At 37.4% G+C, this 14,997-nt stretch overlaps 1 protein-coding gene across 10 annotated transcripts in view; it reads left to right on the forward strand.

The window, feature by feature from the left end:
- Nucleotides 1–14,997, forward strand: part of ANKS1B (ankyrin repeat and sterile alpha motif domain containing 1B) — a 536,016-nt gene that overhangs the window by 375,319 nt on the left and 145,700 nt on the right. For all 10 annotated transcript variants that reach the window (XM_033058235.2, XM_033058234.2, XM_033058231.2 and 7 more), the window contains one exon: nucleotides 5,511–5,663. In XM_033058235.2, the coding sequence (XP_032914126.1) occupies nucleotides 5,511–5,663 (153 nt within the window). The remainder of the gene's footprint in view (nucleotides 1–5,510; nucleotides 5,664–14,997) is intronic.

Below are 14,997 nucleotides of genomic sequence, written 5' to 3' on the forward strand. Positions count from 1 at the left end.
GATGACAACCTGAAGGAGCTGACTTAAATTTTTCCATGACATCAAAGGTCATAGCTTCCACTTTGTCCACAATTTTCAGATTTAGATCTTCTTAAGATTATATTTTATGCAGTGGATATGTCTAAACTCTTGCATACATTATCACTGAATGACAACTGTCCCTTGTCCCGCATATTGTATCTCATGAAGAACTAGGAAGTTTCTTCATTCTTCTGGATGTGGAATTATTTCTATTTCTCCAGGAAAAAAAAAAAAAAAAGCAAATGCCCCCAGGTGTGCACCTGTTTCCCTTTAAATTTGGAAGACAGATTCCAACTGAAAAAAAAACCATAAAAAGAATGCCTTCTGCAATTCTGACAATTTTAGGTAGGAAACACTGAATTCAGGGGTATTATGAACCTTCCATTGAGGCAAGATCCTGAATCAGGCACTGCTGTGAAGTGAATGTGTCTGTACTGTCTTTTTCTAGCAGCTCCACAAGAAAAGAGGTTTTTGATTAGTGGAAAGAAATGTCAAACATTATTAGAACACAAGCTTGAATAATTAACTTTTAAAATACGTGTCAGGGTTATGGAATAGAAACCAAAAAAAATTTATATACAGTTCTTTCTCACCTGCTATGCTTCTTCAGGCAGACCCTGTTTCACTCAGTGCCTGGCTCACCAGCAGCACATGCAAAGTCTCCTTAGGTCCTTCATCATTTGTGCCCATCCCATGTGAAAACTGCCCCTCTGCTGCTGACTGCAGGCTCAGTTTCTGCCCAGGCACTGCAGGCACCAGCCCCATGTGGTGCCCCTGTTCAAACCAGGCTCTCTGGGCTTCAGAAGTGTCACTCTTCTGAGCCTTTTCTTTTAACACTCCAGAGGAGAATAGTCTCCTCTTCCAACAACATGACTCTAACTGATCACATTTGTAAAGTACATAATATATAACAGAAAACTAAGACAGGAAGCAAAAAAAGAACTGATGTACTCCCCATTACAACCACCTAAAATTTCCTAGCTAGGTAGTTGATAGTTTCATATAAGTTCCCAAAAATGCTGCTTAAAGGTCTTGAATGGGCCAGCAGTGTAAAAGAAAACATTATATGCTTGCTAAAATGCTCCTTCTTCCAGATGAACACAAGCATAAGTTCACAGTAATCATAGCCATCATTTAAAAAGCTGTGAAAGTCAGGGAATCTCATCCTCCTTATGCAGCACATAAAAAGCTTGATTTTTATACATACACTAAGTTCCACTGGATAGTGATATTACCTTTGGAGGATATGGTATTAGTGCCTCATCTGTCTGGGAAGATCAAAGAAAACTGGTAACAGTCCACGCTCCTGAATTTACCTTGATGTTTCTAGTGCATATGTGATTACTTTGAAGCTCCTTTTGTATTTATTTGGCCACATTTCAGAGACAAAAAACTCAAGTACCTTTTATCCTAATGTAAAATGTTCTATTGACACAGCAGTGATATACTTCTTTAAAAATCTGTTGTTTAGGCAGTCTCTTGTGAGGGATTTCTCAACCCATCAGGATACTACTTGACATTGCTATTTTATTGTGAGAAACAGCTTTTTCTGGATTCTGCTTTCTATTCATTTCCAGGGAAGTGATACTGATGATATATCAATAAGCCCTAGGACAGAAATCTCATATGGTTTATATCTTCTTCCATACTTTTTTTGAATCATATTTTCTTAAACATTTCTTTTTCTCTAAATCCTTTGGGCTTCTATTCCTAGCCTTTCCCACAGTCAGCACATGAAAATCTTCTGCAGAGAAAAAGCTAACATTGGTATTGCTCTCTAAACAACTGAATGAACTGGTAGGAGTGTCTGTGGAAGAACAATAGTGCCCCTATTTATGAGCAGTTAATATTTGAAACACTGTCATGACTTGCAGCTCTGAGATTTTGCATTGATCTGAGTCAAACAGAGTGCATCTCACTTGGATGTTTGACACCACTGGTACCTGTGTTGTAGCTGGTGCAAAATGATTGAAATATATATGCATGGAAATACACTCAGTAGGTAGGAGGGAGTTTTTCTTTCAAGAAGTATCAATCAACAAAGAAGCCTACAGGGTTTAAATGATCTGTGAGAGGAGTCCAAGATAACAGTGCAGTATAGAAGAAAGAATACAGGCTAAGAGCCATGACCTCTTAATGAAAACTGGGGTAAGATGCAACTAAACTGAATCTCTGACAATGTAAAAGAGCAGCACTTCCAGACAGATATTTCAAAGTGTTTTTATTTGAAAACTCATAAAATTTTATATGAAAAGCAGATACTATTAATGATACTGTCACATCTAGATAACCAATATGTGTGTCAGCAAGTATTTGAAAGGAAAACATTCAGGTAACTGTGAATGACAGTTAATAAAGTTGATATTATTAAAAGACAGAAAGAGACTTTGCATAAAAGAGGACAGATACTGAAATTTTATTAATTTTCATTTTAGACACATTTTAGAAAGCCTGTTTTAGGTAAGAGAGTGGTTCTCAGTTCATGACAAAACAAAATACCACTTTTGTGCTGAAACTAATAGTAAATATTCTAGTTCTGAGATTTTTTTGTGATAGTAGCAACTGTCCTGCCAGGGCAGGTGGGCTGGGAGCTCAGGGAGGCAGTGGGCAGGGAGCACTGGGACAAGATGAGGAGGGCAAGGGGACAGTGGCAGTGACTGTGAGCAGCCACATCCCAGGGCAAATCCACAGAACATTCACAAGGATGAGGACAGGACAAGGCCACCTCGGTGGGTGAGTCAGTGGTTGAGGATGAGCAAGTGTGAGCTGAGCACAGCCATACCTACAGCATAGCTCAAGCAAGTGTCAGGACATGGACCTGAGCTCACATGCAGCTCCTGCTAAAGGTGGGGTCTGGCTAAAGCCCTGGCCAGACTTCTCTCTGCTCTTGCTCACACAGATGTGATCCAAGGCTAAGCAGCTGCACTACCTGCGGCATGGCCTTGAATATCAGCAGACAAAACTCTGGGATAGGGAGGGGGGAAATGCTTGCAGTCAGCTGCTGCCCTACAACAGACCAGTGTATTTTCATATAGGCTATTGAGTAACCCAATAACAGTTTTGTCTATTGGCACCAAATCCAAAGACTGAAATTGTCACATCCATTTCAGTTGTTCCAGCCTCTTGTTTACTGCATTGTTCACCTGTGTTTAGTTGCCTGCAGCCCTTTGCAACTCTCTTGTAGTAGAGAAATATCAATTTTAACAATTCTTTTGATAGAGATCTCCAGTGGGAATTGAGAATTTAGAAACTTGCCATGTTGTGTTTACTTTTCATAGAGGCTGATGGGTTACCAAAAGTACAGACCAGACTCCTCAGGTTTTCTCAAATCAGAAGGCCAAAAAAAAATAAAATTAAAATCAGAATCTAATAAATGTAAAGATCAAACCCCATCTGGATACGTTGAAAGTTGTTTTCACAGAAAATTGTTTTCAGTTTTCTTTCTTAGAGAAAGGAAACAAAAATACCTTATATTTTCCAAAACTCATGTATTCCCTGTGGGCCTGCATGTCTTCATGTCTTCTCTATACTAGATTTTTCTTATTCCATTTATCAGGTTCTTGCTTTTTGAGTGTCTGCTATTGAAGCATTCCCTTTTTAAAATCGGATGCTGAAATAAGTTTCCTAGGAGCCAGGCCTCCCAGGATCCTCCAGTACTTTACAGTCTGCTGGACAGACTACTGTCAATCTAATATTTCATGTAAGTCTGAATGACAATGAATGAAGACATTACCATGCTTTTTGACATAGAATAATTTCATTCTAAATTAGGATAAAGTAAATTCCAAAATGTCAAGTTCAACAACAAAACTGAGCTCTTTCTATCTAGTATGATTCCTTTGTTACAGCAGTGTGCTGAGAAGCTATGATTTCCACTGCTAATTATGTGATTTCTGTTGTCTTTCTTTTATGATTTAAAATAATGACTTCATTACATCATTTAAATATTGCAATTAATATTTTATACCAAACATCTACAGCAGAAGACTATGAGTAAACTCTCATATTCACATTGCAGTGTGCTTGCATCACTCCTCTCTGGCACTGCAGCAAGCCCAGATCAAGACCCTGGCATGCTGGCTTTCTGCATTTGAATGGACAGATTGACAAACACTGCTGTGGCTTTCAAATGCAGACTTTAATTTTTTTTTCCCTGCTCTGAATTTAAATTGTATTTCAAATAAACTGTGAGAAATCCATTGGTTCAGGCAAGATATTAAGATCAGAATTCTCTCCTTTTTAAATTACTTTGTCAGTCACTTCAAACTTAAGCTCAAAGCATTATGTTTCTGTCACACTTCCATTGTTTTTCATGAAGTAGGAGTGTGTACTAGTAGGAAAAAATGGGAGACTGGCTTTTACTATTCGCAGTCACCCTGCACTGTCAGGAGAACCTACGCAAAATCCATTGTTTCTAACCCCCCTAAGCTTCTTAACATTTACCAGTTCAGTGTATTATCAAGTTAGCAACAGTTAAACTTCCATAGAAAGATGACATGTGCAGAATACTGTTGAAAATTGGGGCTATTTAATAATTTTTTTCTACCTCATTCTACTTTTTTTGCCACTATTGTAGATTACTTTAAAATTCATTTAAACAGTGTGGCATAACAAACTATGCAGGTAGAGCTTTTATCTTTAATGGTTTTAATGACCATCTAGAAAGTCTTCACTTTTGTCTCTGGGAGGCAGTTGTGAAAGAGACATTGCAGCTTTTACTTCCTGGCAGCTTAACAAAATTCAGAAAAATTAGATGCTAGTGGTATTTCTTAGCTTTTTACGAAAACAAGTTTTATGACATTAGGTGGCTGTGTTTCTATATACATGCAAGTGGTGCATTTCTGTGTATGTTATTCTGTGAATTTCATTCTGATCATACCTGATTCATTTGTCCAATCTCAGGTAACTTAACAGACAGTGAGCAATCTAAAACTTGTTAATTCCCAGGAGTGCCATGAAAAATGTGAGCAGGTAAAGAGACTTTTTTAAACCTTCCCTGAGGACAGAAAAATATAGTGCAGGTTCAGCTGTTATAAAATAATATATAGGCTGGTAGAAAAGATAAATCAGGAATAATACAACCAAGACCATATATTTCATTTGCAGTATGATACCAAAATAACCATTTCTCAGTTTAATTTCTTCCCCTTCCATGAAATCTGCGGTGAAAATCTGACATTTTTGGGCAGTAAGGATATTAATGTCTCTCTTTTGTCTTTCCCCACTTATGAATTCTCTGATGTCTAGAAAGAATTGAACTCCAGCTACAGTCTTGGTATACTCTGATGTAAAAGGCAAGCATCAATAAGAAAAAGATGCCTCAAAATCTAAGTCCTATTCTGCTTAAACGCAAAACTGTTTCATGTTGTACTAACCATTGTAGAGCAGAGAATAAGATAACTGACCCAAAGAAAATAATGCATGTAACTCCTCTTCTGAAAGTGTTTAATGAGTATCACCAGTAATTTTTGCTCATCCTTGTTTTTCAGATGAAGCAGATCGGTCATGATGGTTACAACCCCTCCTCTGTAGCTGAATGGCTGGATTCCATTGAACTGGGTGACTATACCAAATCCTTTCTAATTAATGGCTATACATCGATGGACCTTGTGAAAAAAATATGGGAGATTGAATTAATTAATGTAAGTTGATTAATTTATAGCAGTAGTTCCTCCCAAATACATGATATAGTACTTGTCCTTGTACATCAAGGAGAATGCAGAAAAGCAATTTGCACCACAGATACACTCAAGTGCTGTTAATGGCTACACCTTGCATGCCTGTAGCTGGGTTGACTGTACCCTTTGCTTCCATTTACTTTGCCATTGTCTTCAGCATGGTATTCAATCACCATGATTGTGTTTCCCTTCAGGTGGCTGAATGACATTTAAAAATATATTTTGGGAGTTTATAGCTACAAAGCACACATCTTTGCTTTTAAAGTGCTTAGAAACAGTACTTCCTGTAGAGATACTTATAGTTTACTTTTTCCACATGCTGAATTAGACATAAAATAAGGAAACCCTTATAGTTATATAGTTATGGTTATAGTAACTTATTCTAAAATAACATAATTTTTTATTTAATTATCACTTTTGTTTGAAAATTCATTTACATGATTCAGTTTGATTAGATGCCCACATATGGGTAACCATAAACTTTAATGTGGACTGCACTGCAGGGTAATTTGAAATGAGAGGAAATTTGTGCTGTTATAGTGAAGTTTGTAATGTTACAGTGAAGGCATTGACAGTACAGCTCTGCCAGTGGAATTTTCATGTGAGTTATGTGTCTGAAAGTGAGTTGTTTTCTCTTATAGAAGATTGACGATTGTAGCTTTGCTGTGATTTCTAAAATCAACTGTAATGTCAGCTTTTATGAACTTTTAGGGCAATCTCTACATGGACAGAAGCCTGATATCATATGTTATTGATTCTTCACAGACAAAAGGCTCTGCTCTTCCTTCAGGTATAGGAGATACTACATCTCTGCCTCTGGTTAGTGCCTGAGCCCCAGAGCAGACCAAAGGCTATCAGTAACCATAGTCATCAAGTATAAGATAAATCAGCTGGTGTAGTTGTGTGCTAGGAAACAGTTCCCACTTGTCCCAGGCTGGAGAAATGAAGGACATAACTATGGTGCAAAGCCCTGTTGTAACACAGTGACTGCTGCATGAGGCACAGACAGGTGTAGCCTGAGACCAACATCTAAACAAAAGAAAGAAAAACATAAAAGGAAAACATAATAAAACATATTAGTTGGAAGACAAAACCATTGAATGTTAGAACTTCTTTTCTTGCTGTCACAGTTGACGCTTACTAGCACAAAATGGTGTGTAAGGGCCAAACTCTGTCTCGTGTGTTTTGTCTCATTTAATGTATCTTGTAGGTACATAATTGAAGTCAGGATATGATTGATGCATTACAGATGTCTGCTGCTAAGCTAGTTATAGCTGGGATTCTTTTTTCTCTAAATGGCTGGAATTGTAATAAGAACTGGGGATCTTTTGCCTCATAAGCTAATATAGGTCATCAACCAGCACCGAGTTGAAAAAAGTAGACGATTCTGCTCTAATTGTTTTCTATAATTTTGCTTCCCGTTTTGCCACAATCTGTTTGGAAACAAATTACCCTTTAGCTCCCCCAAGTGGATCATTAAAACGTCATTAAAGGATTGTTTGATTCCAAACTTACTTAAACTGATGAAGAGGTGAGTACCTGCACTGAAGTTAACTGAAATACACTTCTGTAAAACTAGTATAAACCCAACCCCTATGTCCCTCTAACTTTGAAGCTTAACATTATGTTCCATTTGAAGATCTGCACTTCTTGGGAAAACCCCTTTTTACCATGAGTTGCAAGTAGGAGCTGTTTAAGAGTTGTATAAATACTTCTATAGACATAGGAATCTATAGAGATAAATATTTTTTCCACCCAGTATGTTTGTATTATATTGTTCAAGAGCGGAGTTAATAAAACAGTTTTGTCTTATGAGAATTACTGTCTTAGTTCTGCCATATTTGATTCCCCCCCAATCAGTAGGAGCTTAATGTAATGACATTATGTTCACTGAGAAAATCTGTAGCTTAGAAATGTATTTACTATTACTATCTTCTTTCCATTGAAGGGAATCTTTCAGAAATGGACAAGAAATTGGTTTGAAGCATTGTGCAGTCTGTAAGAATGAGATACATAGCTCTGACCAGCAGGCCTGCTGTCTGAAATTGATTTCAAAGGTCTCACTTCTTCAGATGATGGCAAAAAAACCTTATTGCAGAAAGTTTTTCATAAAAGAAGGCATAAAGGTTAAAGCCACTTACTCAGGAACAGGACTCTTCACTTGAGTAGGTCAAAATCCAGCCACTTGAAAAGCAAGAAAAAAAACAGACTCAGAATACTAAAAATAATTCAGAGTACCCTTGGTTTGGTGGCTCTTGATGCTTAAGTTGTAAATGGAACAAGAATTTTACATTAAAGTCATGCCTAATGTGTAATAAAATATGTCAAGGGCTACAGAAATTATAACTTCTTCATTTCAGCTTTTTAAACAGTTTCAGCCACTGAATTTGACATAAAAGCCATAGCTAATTTAGTTCAAGAAATTCCTTTGTTCATATTTGGTGCTTCCTTCTCTTTAGCTATTGGGAAATCAACCATAGAGGGGTAGGAACAGGTTTGATGCTAGAGATAATATCTGCTATGTGGATCCCACACTACAAGAAGGAGGTTGGGGTGCTGGAACATATCCTGAAAGGGCAGCAAGTCTGGGCCGCACATCCTATGAAGGCAGCTGGGGTTGTTCAGCCTGGAGAAAAGGCGGTTCAGGGAGAACTTTTCTCTCTACACCTACCTGAAAGGAGGCTGCAGCAAGGTGGAGATCAGTCTCTTCTCCCAAGTAACAAACAGTAGGATAAGAGGATATGGCCTCAAGGCTCATATTGAATATTAGGAAATAATTCTTGATGGAAAGGAAAGAGTTGTCAGCTGTTGGAGCAGACTGCCCAGGGAAGTCACCAGGGTTGAGTCACCATCCCTGGGGATATTTCAAAGACTTTTAGGTGTGGCACTTAGAGATATGGTTTAGTGGGACTTGACAGTGTTAGGTTTATGGTGGAACTCAATGAATTTAAAGATCTTTTCCAGCTTAAATGATTCTATGATTAAAGTTATCCTTCGTGATTTATCCTTTATTCTCATAGGACACTGGAATGATCAGAACTTTGAATCTTCTTGTCTTCCTAAAAACAACAGTTCCTACTTTCCTTCCAACACAGTTTTATTATTCTTGTAAATTATCATTTAGGTAAGCTCATTTAAAACCACTGTTAAGAGAGCACCAAGTATATGAGAGAAGGAGAATGTCTGAGGCACTGGTGGTAAAGGGCATTTCCCTCAGCTTTTCTGGTCCCCCAGCCAGCTCTCTGGCATTAAGACTCAAATTTAATATTCAGCTTCCTAAAATGTATTTCAAATTATTCTAGCAAAGTAATGTAATCTCTGACTTACATGCTAGTTTCTTTCAAACTTTTATATGTACATAGAGGATGTGTTTCTTCAAATGCAATCAAGCAGCAATTTCTAAAAGCATTTGAATCAGAAGAGTAATTTTAAAAGTTATTCACTTGTGTTTCATGTATGCTTCCACCAGCATTCTCAGTCCTTCTCAAAAAATCAGACTTTGAAATTTAGGTTTTTGTTTCACTAATTAATTTTTCATTTAGATAATTTAGAATTTTCCCAGATCCATTTCCTTCTGTGATGTGCTTTCTGAGACACATTTTTCTCATTTTCCTATCCCGGGATTGTGAGTATTCAGAATGTCTTCTAGATTAGGCTTTCCCAACACTTCTGCTTTTGTCTCCCAGGTTTCTTGGCTCGTTAGAGAGATCAGATTCCGTATCCAGATTCAGATATAATTCATTCAATGCTGTAGGTATGAGTTTTCTGAAATACATATCATCTGCTGAAAACAAGTCCAGTATGTTCTATATTCCCCTAACCCACCTGTGCACCTGTGCACCAGTGCTTTAAAGTATAAAGGCTTTTCTATATGACTAATCATATTATTCTTGTCTGTTATTCTGGATTACTTATGTAACCTTCCCCCTGTGGGACTCACTCTCCTTAGGGAACTTTTACCATAAAGATTCTTCAGGCAAGATATAAACACCTTAAAAGCACAAAGCAGGTTATTTGTCATGTAACATACAATACATTGTAGGACTAATGAACTAGACATTAAATCAACCCCCACCAAATGAGTCACTCAGTATAATGGGCAAGTAGTCATCACTCAGGTAAGGGCAAGGCTGGCCTCTGGGGCTCACTGGAACAGGCTGATCTGTGGTAGTGCTGAGCTGCTATCTTCTGATTTCCCTTTCTTTTTTCTCATTAGGATTTTATGCCTCTTCATGTGAGTGCTGTTTCTTGAGGTAGCAGTTTTCCCTGTCTCAACAATACTTCTGCAACTTTATCTTTCTTATCTTGAATGCTTCCAGCCTGTGCATTCTCTCACTGCTCCCTCTCACGCCCTAGCAATTTTCTCAGAAGGAAACTGAGAACAGTTGCACAGCTGTGCTGTACTGAAAGTAGGTCTGGAATCATAGCTGAACTCCTGGGAGGAGGGTTACATGGAAGTGGCCTGGTTTACATTTCTTCTCAATTAGTTCATCTTGCACTCTGAGCTTCTTTTCTCATACATACTTCTTTCACACAGCAGATTCAGTCTCTGTCTTTTGTAAGATTAATCTTTACAATATGGTTCAATTACTGTCCAGATTTTGAACTTTTTGGGAAATGTCCTTAAAAATCTCTCCTAAATTGCACTACTCGTTTCTCTTAGGTTATAATGATTGCTGTTCAGGATCAGAGCAAAAATACCAGAGAGAGGAATTAGTTACCAATGGACTGCCTTCCATTAGTTTAGGGTTAAATATGTTGGACCTTTCGCAAGATTGCTGATGAGTCCCAATTGAATTCAATTGAATTTTATGCTGTGTGGAAAAGTGACCCTTCAGTTTTATTTAAAGTGAGTACATGATTACTGAAGCCCATTATGTTTTTACTGTAGGAATGAAAGAGCCTAACAGCAGCCATAGTGAAGCAGATCAGTGGGTCTACCTAACCCACAATAGTGTCTATAAAAATCACCATAAACAAAGGACCAGGGAAGGCTATGTAGGGAGTACATTATGAAAAAGCATATTATAAATTATTTGCATAGCATAATTAAAATAATAATTTTGAGCTCAAGGACTTCTGGAATTGGGCCCAACTGGTCCTTACCTTTTTCAACCTTGAATAAGTTCCTATAATCATCAAGTTTTGTTTCTTACTGCTGGTCTTCTTCCCTATAGAATGAATAAATATATTGAACTGCTGAGGTTCATTCACTGATTTCTTGAAACCTTCTTCCACCTTGAAAACTGCAATTTCTCCTGCATTGTCCTGGTTTAAACAGCTATTTCTCCATGAAAGAACCTCATCTTATGGCCTAACGTCATGACTGCTGTTTTGTGGCTTTTGGGGTTTTTTTTATAAAAGCGTTTTAAGCCTTTTTCATCAAAAGACTTTGGAAGTTCAGGCAAACAAGCAGATTAAGCAAATCATTAACATTCTCTATGTGATTTTGACTGCTTCAAGGAACACCAATAGGCTCCTGAGATATGAAGCTCCTTACATGTAGTCACTTTAACTCTTCTTGGTTGTCTTTATTCATGTGTGCATTACTAGTATGCATTTTTTAATTCCTGCTATTTCACCTGAGACAGGCACAGGGGTCAGTATTACCATGGATCTTCCATGAAACTATTCTCAAAAACTGACATAAATTTTGTCACTTTCCAGTCCTCAAATAACAAGTTTTTAAGGGCAAAGTTGCACGTTTTGCTAGCAGCTCATCAAATTAATTCTTGACTTCCTTCTCTATTTATCTTTTCTGTCCTGTGGTTCATTTTACACTCTTCTGTCATTTCTCCTGTCAATGGTCTCGTTTGCAAACCAGAGTCTTACATCATTCAGTAATTTCAGACATCCAGAAATCCTTGCTCTGCATCTTTCTGGTCCTTCTCTTTACAGCTCAAATGCAGTCACAGAGTGGCAGTGATACATTTCTAATTTCAAAGTCAGAATTTCTTTATATGTATCTAGCTTGAGCCTATAGGTCTGTTATGGAAGCCTCTGTGTTGAACTTAGTGCTCAGAGCTCTCATGAGGCCTTGGCTGACTAATACACCTACAATATTCATGCCATATATAGACTGTGCTTAAAGAACTTAAATATACTGCACATACTGCATTCAGATACCTTGATCAGGTCAGTGTCTCACTAAGCAGCCTGTTTGTCTACTCCAGCAAAGCAGGTAGTAACTCCTCAGTTTGATTGGGTACTTCACACCAAATGGATGGATTTTTGTACAGTGCTCACTTGACAGCTAAATTTCCCATGCTATCTAGCATGAAAAGATGTCTTTTTCTTAGGAGGGTTGTCCTTCAGATTCTGTTTGAGAAATTACTCTGTGACTCTTCTCTTGTTGTTACTTAATTTCCCAAGTGTGCCACTCTGCAGAGACAGTTTTGGGAGAGGAACGAAATGTTCTCTGAGACATTGCAACTCCAGAATTACAATTCCTGTTCCTTTTCCTCTCTGCTTCAGAACCACTTGCTAGATTTCATATCACTGAAAAGAGCTGAGTGTTTAGAGCCACAGACCTTTCTGAAATCCCAGAGACACTGCTGATTGATAAAGATGTCCATAGCTCTTCCTTTAGTTGCTTTCTAAATGGCACCAACAGTTTTGTTGGTCAGAAGAGCTTTCAAGACCATGAGGCTGCACTAAGTATAGACTGTGGGATCTCAAGTGATTAGGTACTTTGTTATTAAAAATATCTTTTAGAGCTGTGTAGTGTAGAAAGTTGTCAGTATGACTTTGTTCGCTCTTTACAAACATATTGTCTTTACAAACATATTCCATTCTTTGGAAGCATATTGTTAGGGTACTTGATTAAGTTCTTAAAGCTAATTTATGTAAGCCAATGTGATTCTTTAGACGCAATTGTATTGATGCAAAACCAAAAGTCTTCCATTTCAATTTCTAGGTAGCATAGAATTCTTGAGAATGTCTCTGACATCCTGCAAAACCAAATGTGCCTCTTTACTAAAGAACAGATATTTCTAGCTTTTGAAATTTTAATGTGAATCTTTTAATGTGAATCAGTCTGCCAGGCAGACTGAACTTTGGGACTTCTCCCTCATTAGTAGAATAGTAACCTATGTATAAGATGCATTAATACATTCAGGAAAACATTTTCTACTACATTTATGCTGGATTTTATATCAAATAACTACAATTTTGAAATGGGTAATGGACAGCCTTGGTTTGTTTGAGGAAATATGAAGGAAACTTTCCATATCCATTCAAATTCTTTGGCTTAATTTGCAAAGCTATCCTAATTAATATATATGGGGGACCAAACATTAAACATTCTTTTGACAACAGAAGAGTTGTTGGTCTTTTTCATATCAAAAACTCTTAGGATGAGTATGGAACTGAATAGCATTCATCACAAATCATTATTTCTTCATGAGGTAAGATGTATATGGATTTGTTCAGTTTTTCCTTCATTAGTAGGATAATGCTGTAAATTGGGTTACATTCATATGTGTTAGCCACTGTGGTTGCAAATGCAAAGAATAACACTCTAAATTACTCTATTTACCTTTGACACTGGATCAGTAGGTTCATTAAATGTACAAAAAAACCATGCAATATTATATAAATAGCATTTTTTTTTCCATATGCAGGAGCTGCGCAGATTTCCTTTATCCAGGGCACCCACAGAGGTCTCAAAGTGGTTTCAATAATGCTTTTCTGTTTCTTTTGCAATAATATAATATGTACCAATTGCAATCATGTCTTAAATTTGTTTCTTTGGATCTTGCATTTGCAAACTATTTTTTCGGCAGTCAGACTTTTAGTTTTAAATGCTGATAATATTTCCATTAGTCACTCAGTTCCTAAATTGCTGTGGATGCTACTTATAATTTAGAAACTGTTGTTATGTTGTAGTATTGCAGTATCGGTCTCTAGAAATCTCATTGGAAGCTCTGTATCTCAACAGATCCATGTGCCAGCATTTTATCTTGATAACGTTTAAGTCTTCCATACAGTTTCTCCATATAACATTTTGCATAGGTAGTGATCTTACAGCCTTGGGGTGATTTGATGTGAAAGCTTCCATCTGTTCCTCATGCTAAAGAAGGTATTTTAAAATACATCATTCTCTTTCCTCTATACTGTTATTTGCAAAAGATCACAAGATGACATAAACCATGGCAATTCCTTTAAACATCTTGTGTTTACCTCTTCCCACTCTCGCTTTGGATCATGGCAGTACTCAGACTCCAGGGGAGGGAGGGAAGGCAGGAAGGCAGGCAGGAAGGCAGGAAGGCAGGAAGGCAGGCAGGAAGGCAGGAAGGCAGGAAGGAAGGAAGGCAGGAAGGCAGGAAGGCAGGAAGGCAGGAAGGAAGGAAGGCAGGAAGGCAGGAAGGCAGGAAGGCAGGAAGGCAGGAAGGAAGGAAGGAAGGAAGGAAGGAAGGAAGGAAGGAAGGAAGGAAGGAAGGAAGGAAGGAAGGAAGGAAGGAAGGAAGGAAGGAAGGAAGGAAGGAAGGAAGGAAGGAAGGAAGGAAGGAAGGAAGGAAACATTTGCACTGTGAGCAATGTCATGACTTTTTTTTTTGTAGTATAATGATTTTTTTCGAATCCACCTGATGTAATTTTGCACTACAGGTTATTTAAATAGAAGACATGATATAAATACTTTGAAGCAATTTCCCTGATTCTGTTATTTCCTTACATAATGGAAATGGCAAAAAATATTGGTTTTTTAATTTAAAAGTGATATTAAAGCAGCCATGTTTGATTCATAAATCTAGCCATTGAAATTTGCAAATAGCAATTGCTTTTCCCTCCTTTCTGAGGCAAGCATTTGCTTTAGAATTTTTTAATCAGAGCTTCCCCCCATTTTTCTCTTTTATTTCTTTCTTTCTCTTCCCCCATGCTCTCTTCAAAACAAATTATAATCAGGTAGTGATTGGCAGTCATTTTTAGCACTAATAATCAAAACTGAGCAATTTTAGCACCTATTGTGTTCCATCTGCAGGATCATTTTCTTGTCCTGTAACACACAAGGTAACACAAATGATTGATTTATTTAAAAAAATATCTTGCATTATAAAGCAACCTGCTCTACCTATTGCCAGAGAGAGTACTGTCTCTGAAGTATCCTAACAAAATCTCTCTCCATTCAGGAACAAATAAATTGCCTTATAATTTGATTTTCTGTCTAAAATCTCAGCGTTCTATCAGAAGGTTCATATTTCAAGTTTCAGAATGTGATCTCCTTTTCAGGGAGTACAATGTACTTCTTATTTCCTTTAAAACCCCTGGAAAATAACCTCTTCTACCAGCCCACAAGTTC

Source organism: Catharus ustulatus, chromosome 4 (genome assembly GCF_009819885.2).
Source record: "Catharus ustulatus isolate bCatUst1 chromosome 4, bCatUst1.pri.v2, whole genome shotgun sequence".
In the NCBI taxonomy this organism is placed as follows: Eukaryota; Metazoa; Chordata; class Aves; order Passeriformes; family Turdidae; genus Catharus; species Catharus ustulatus.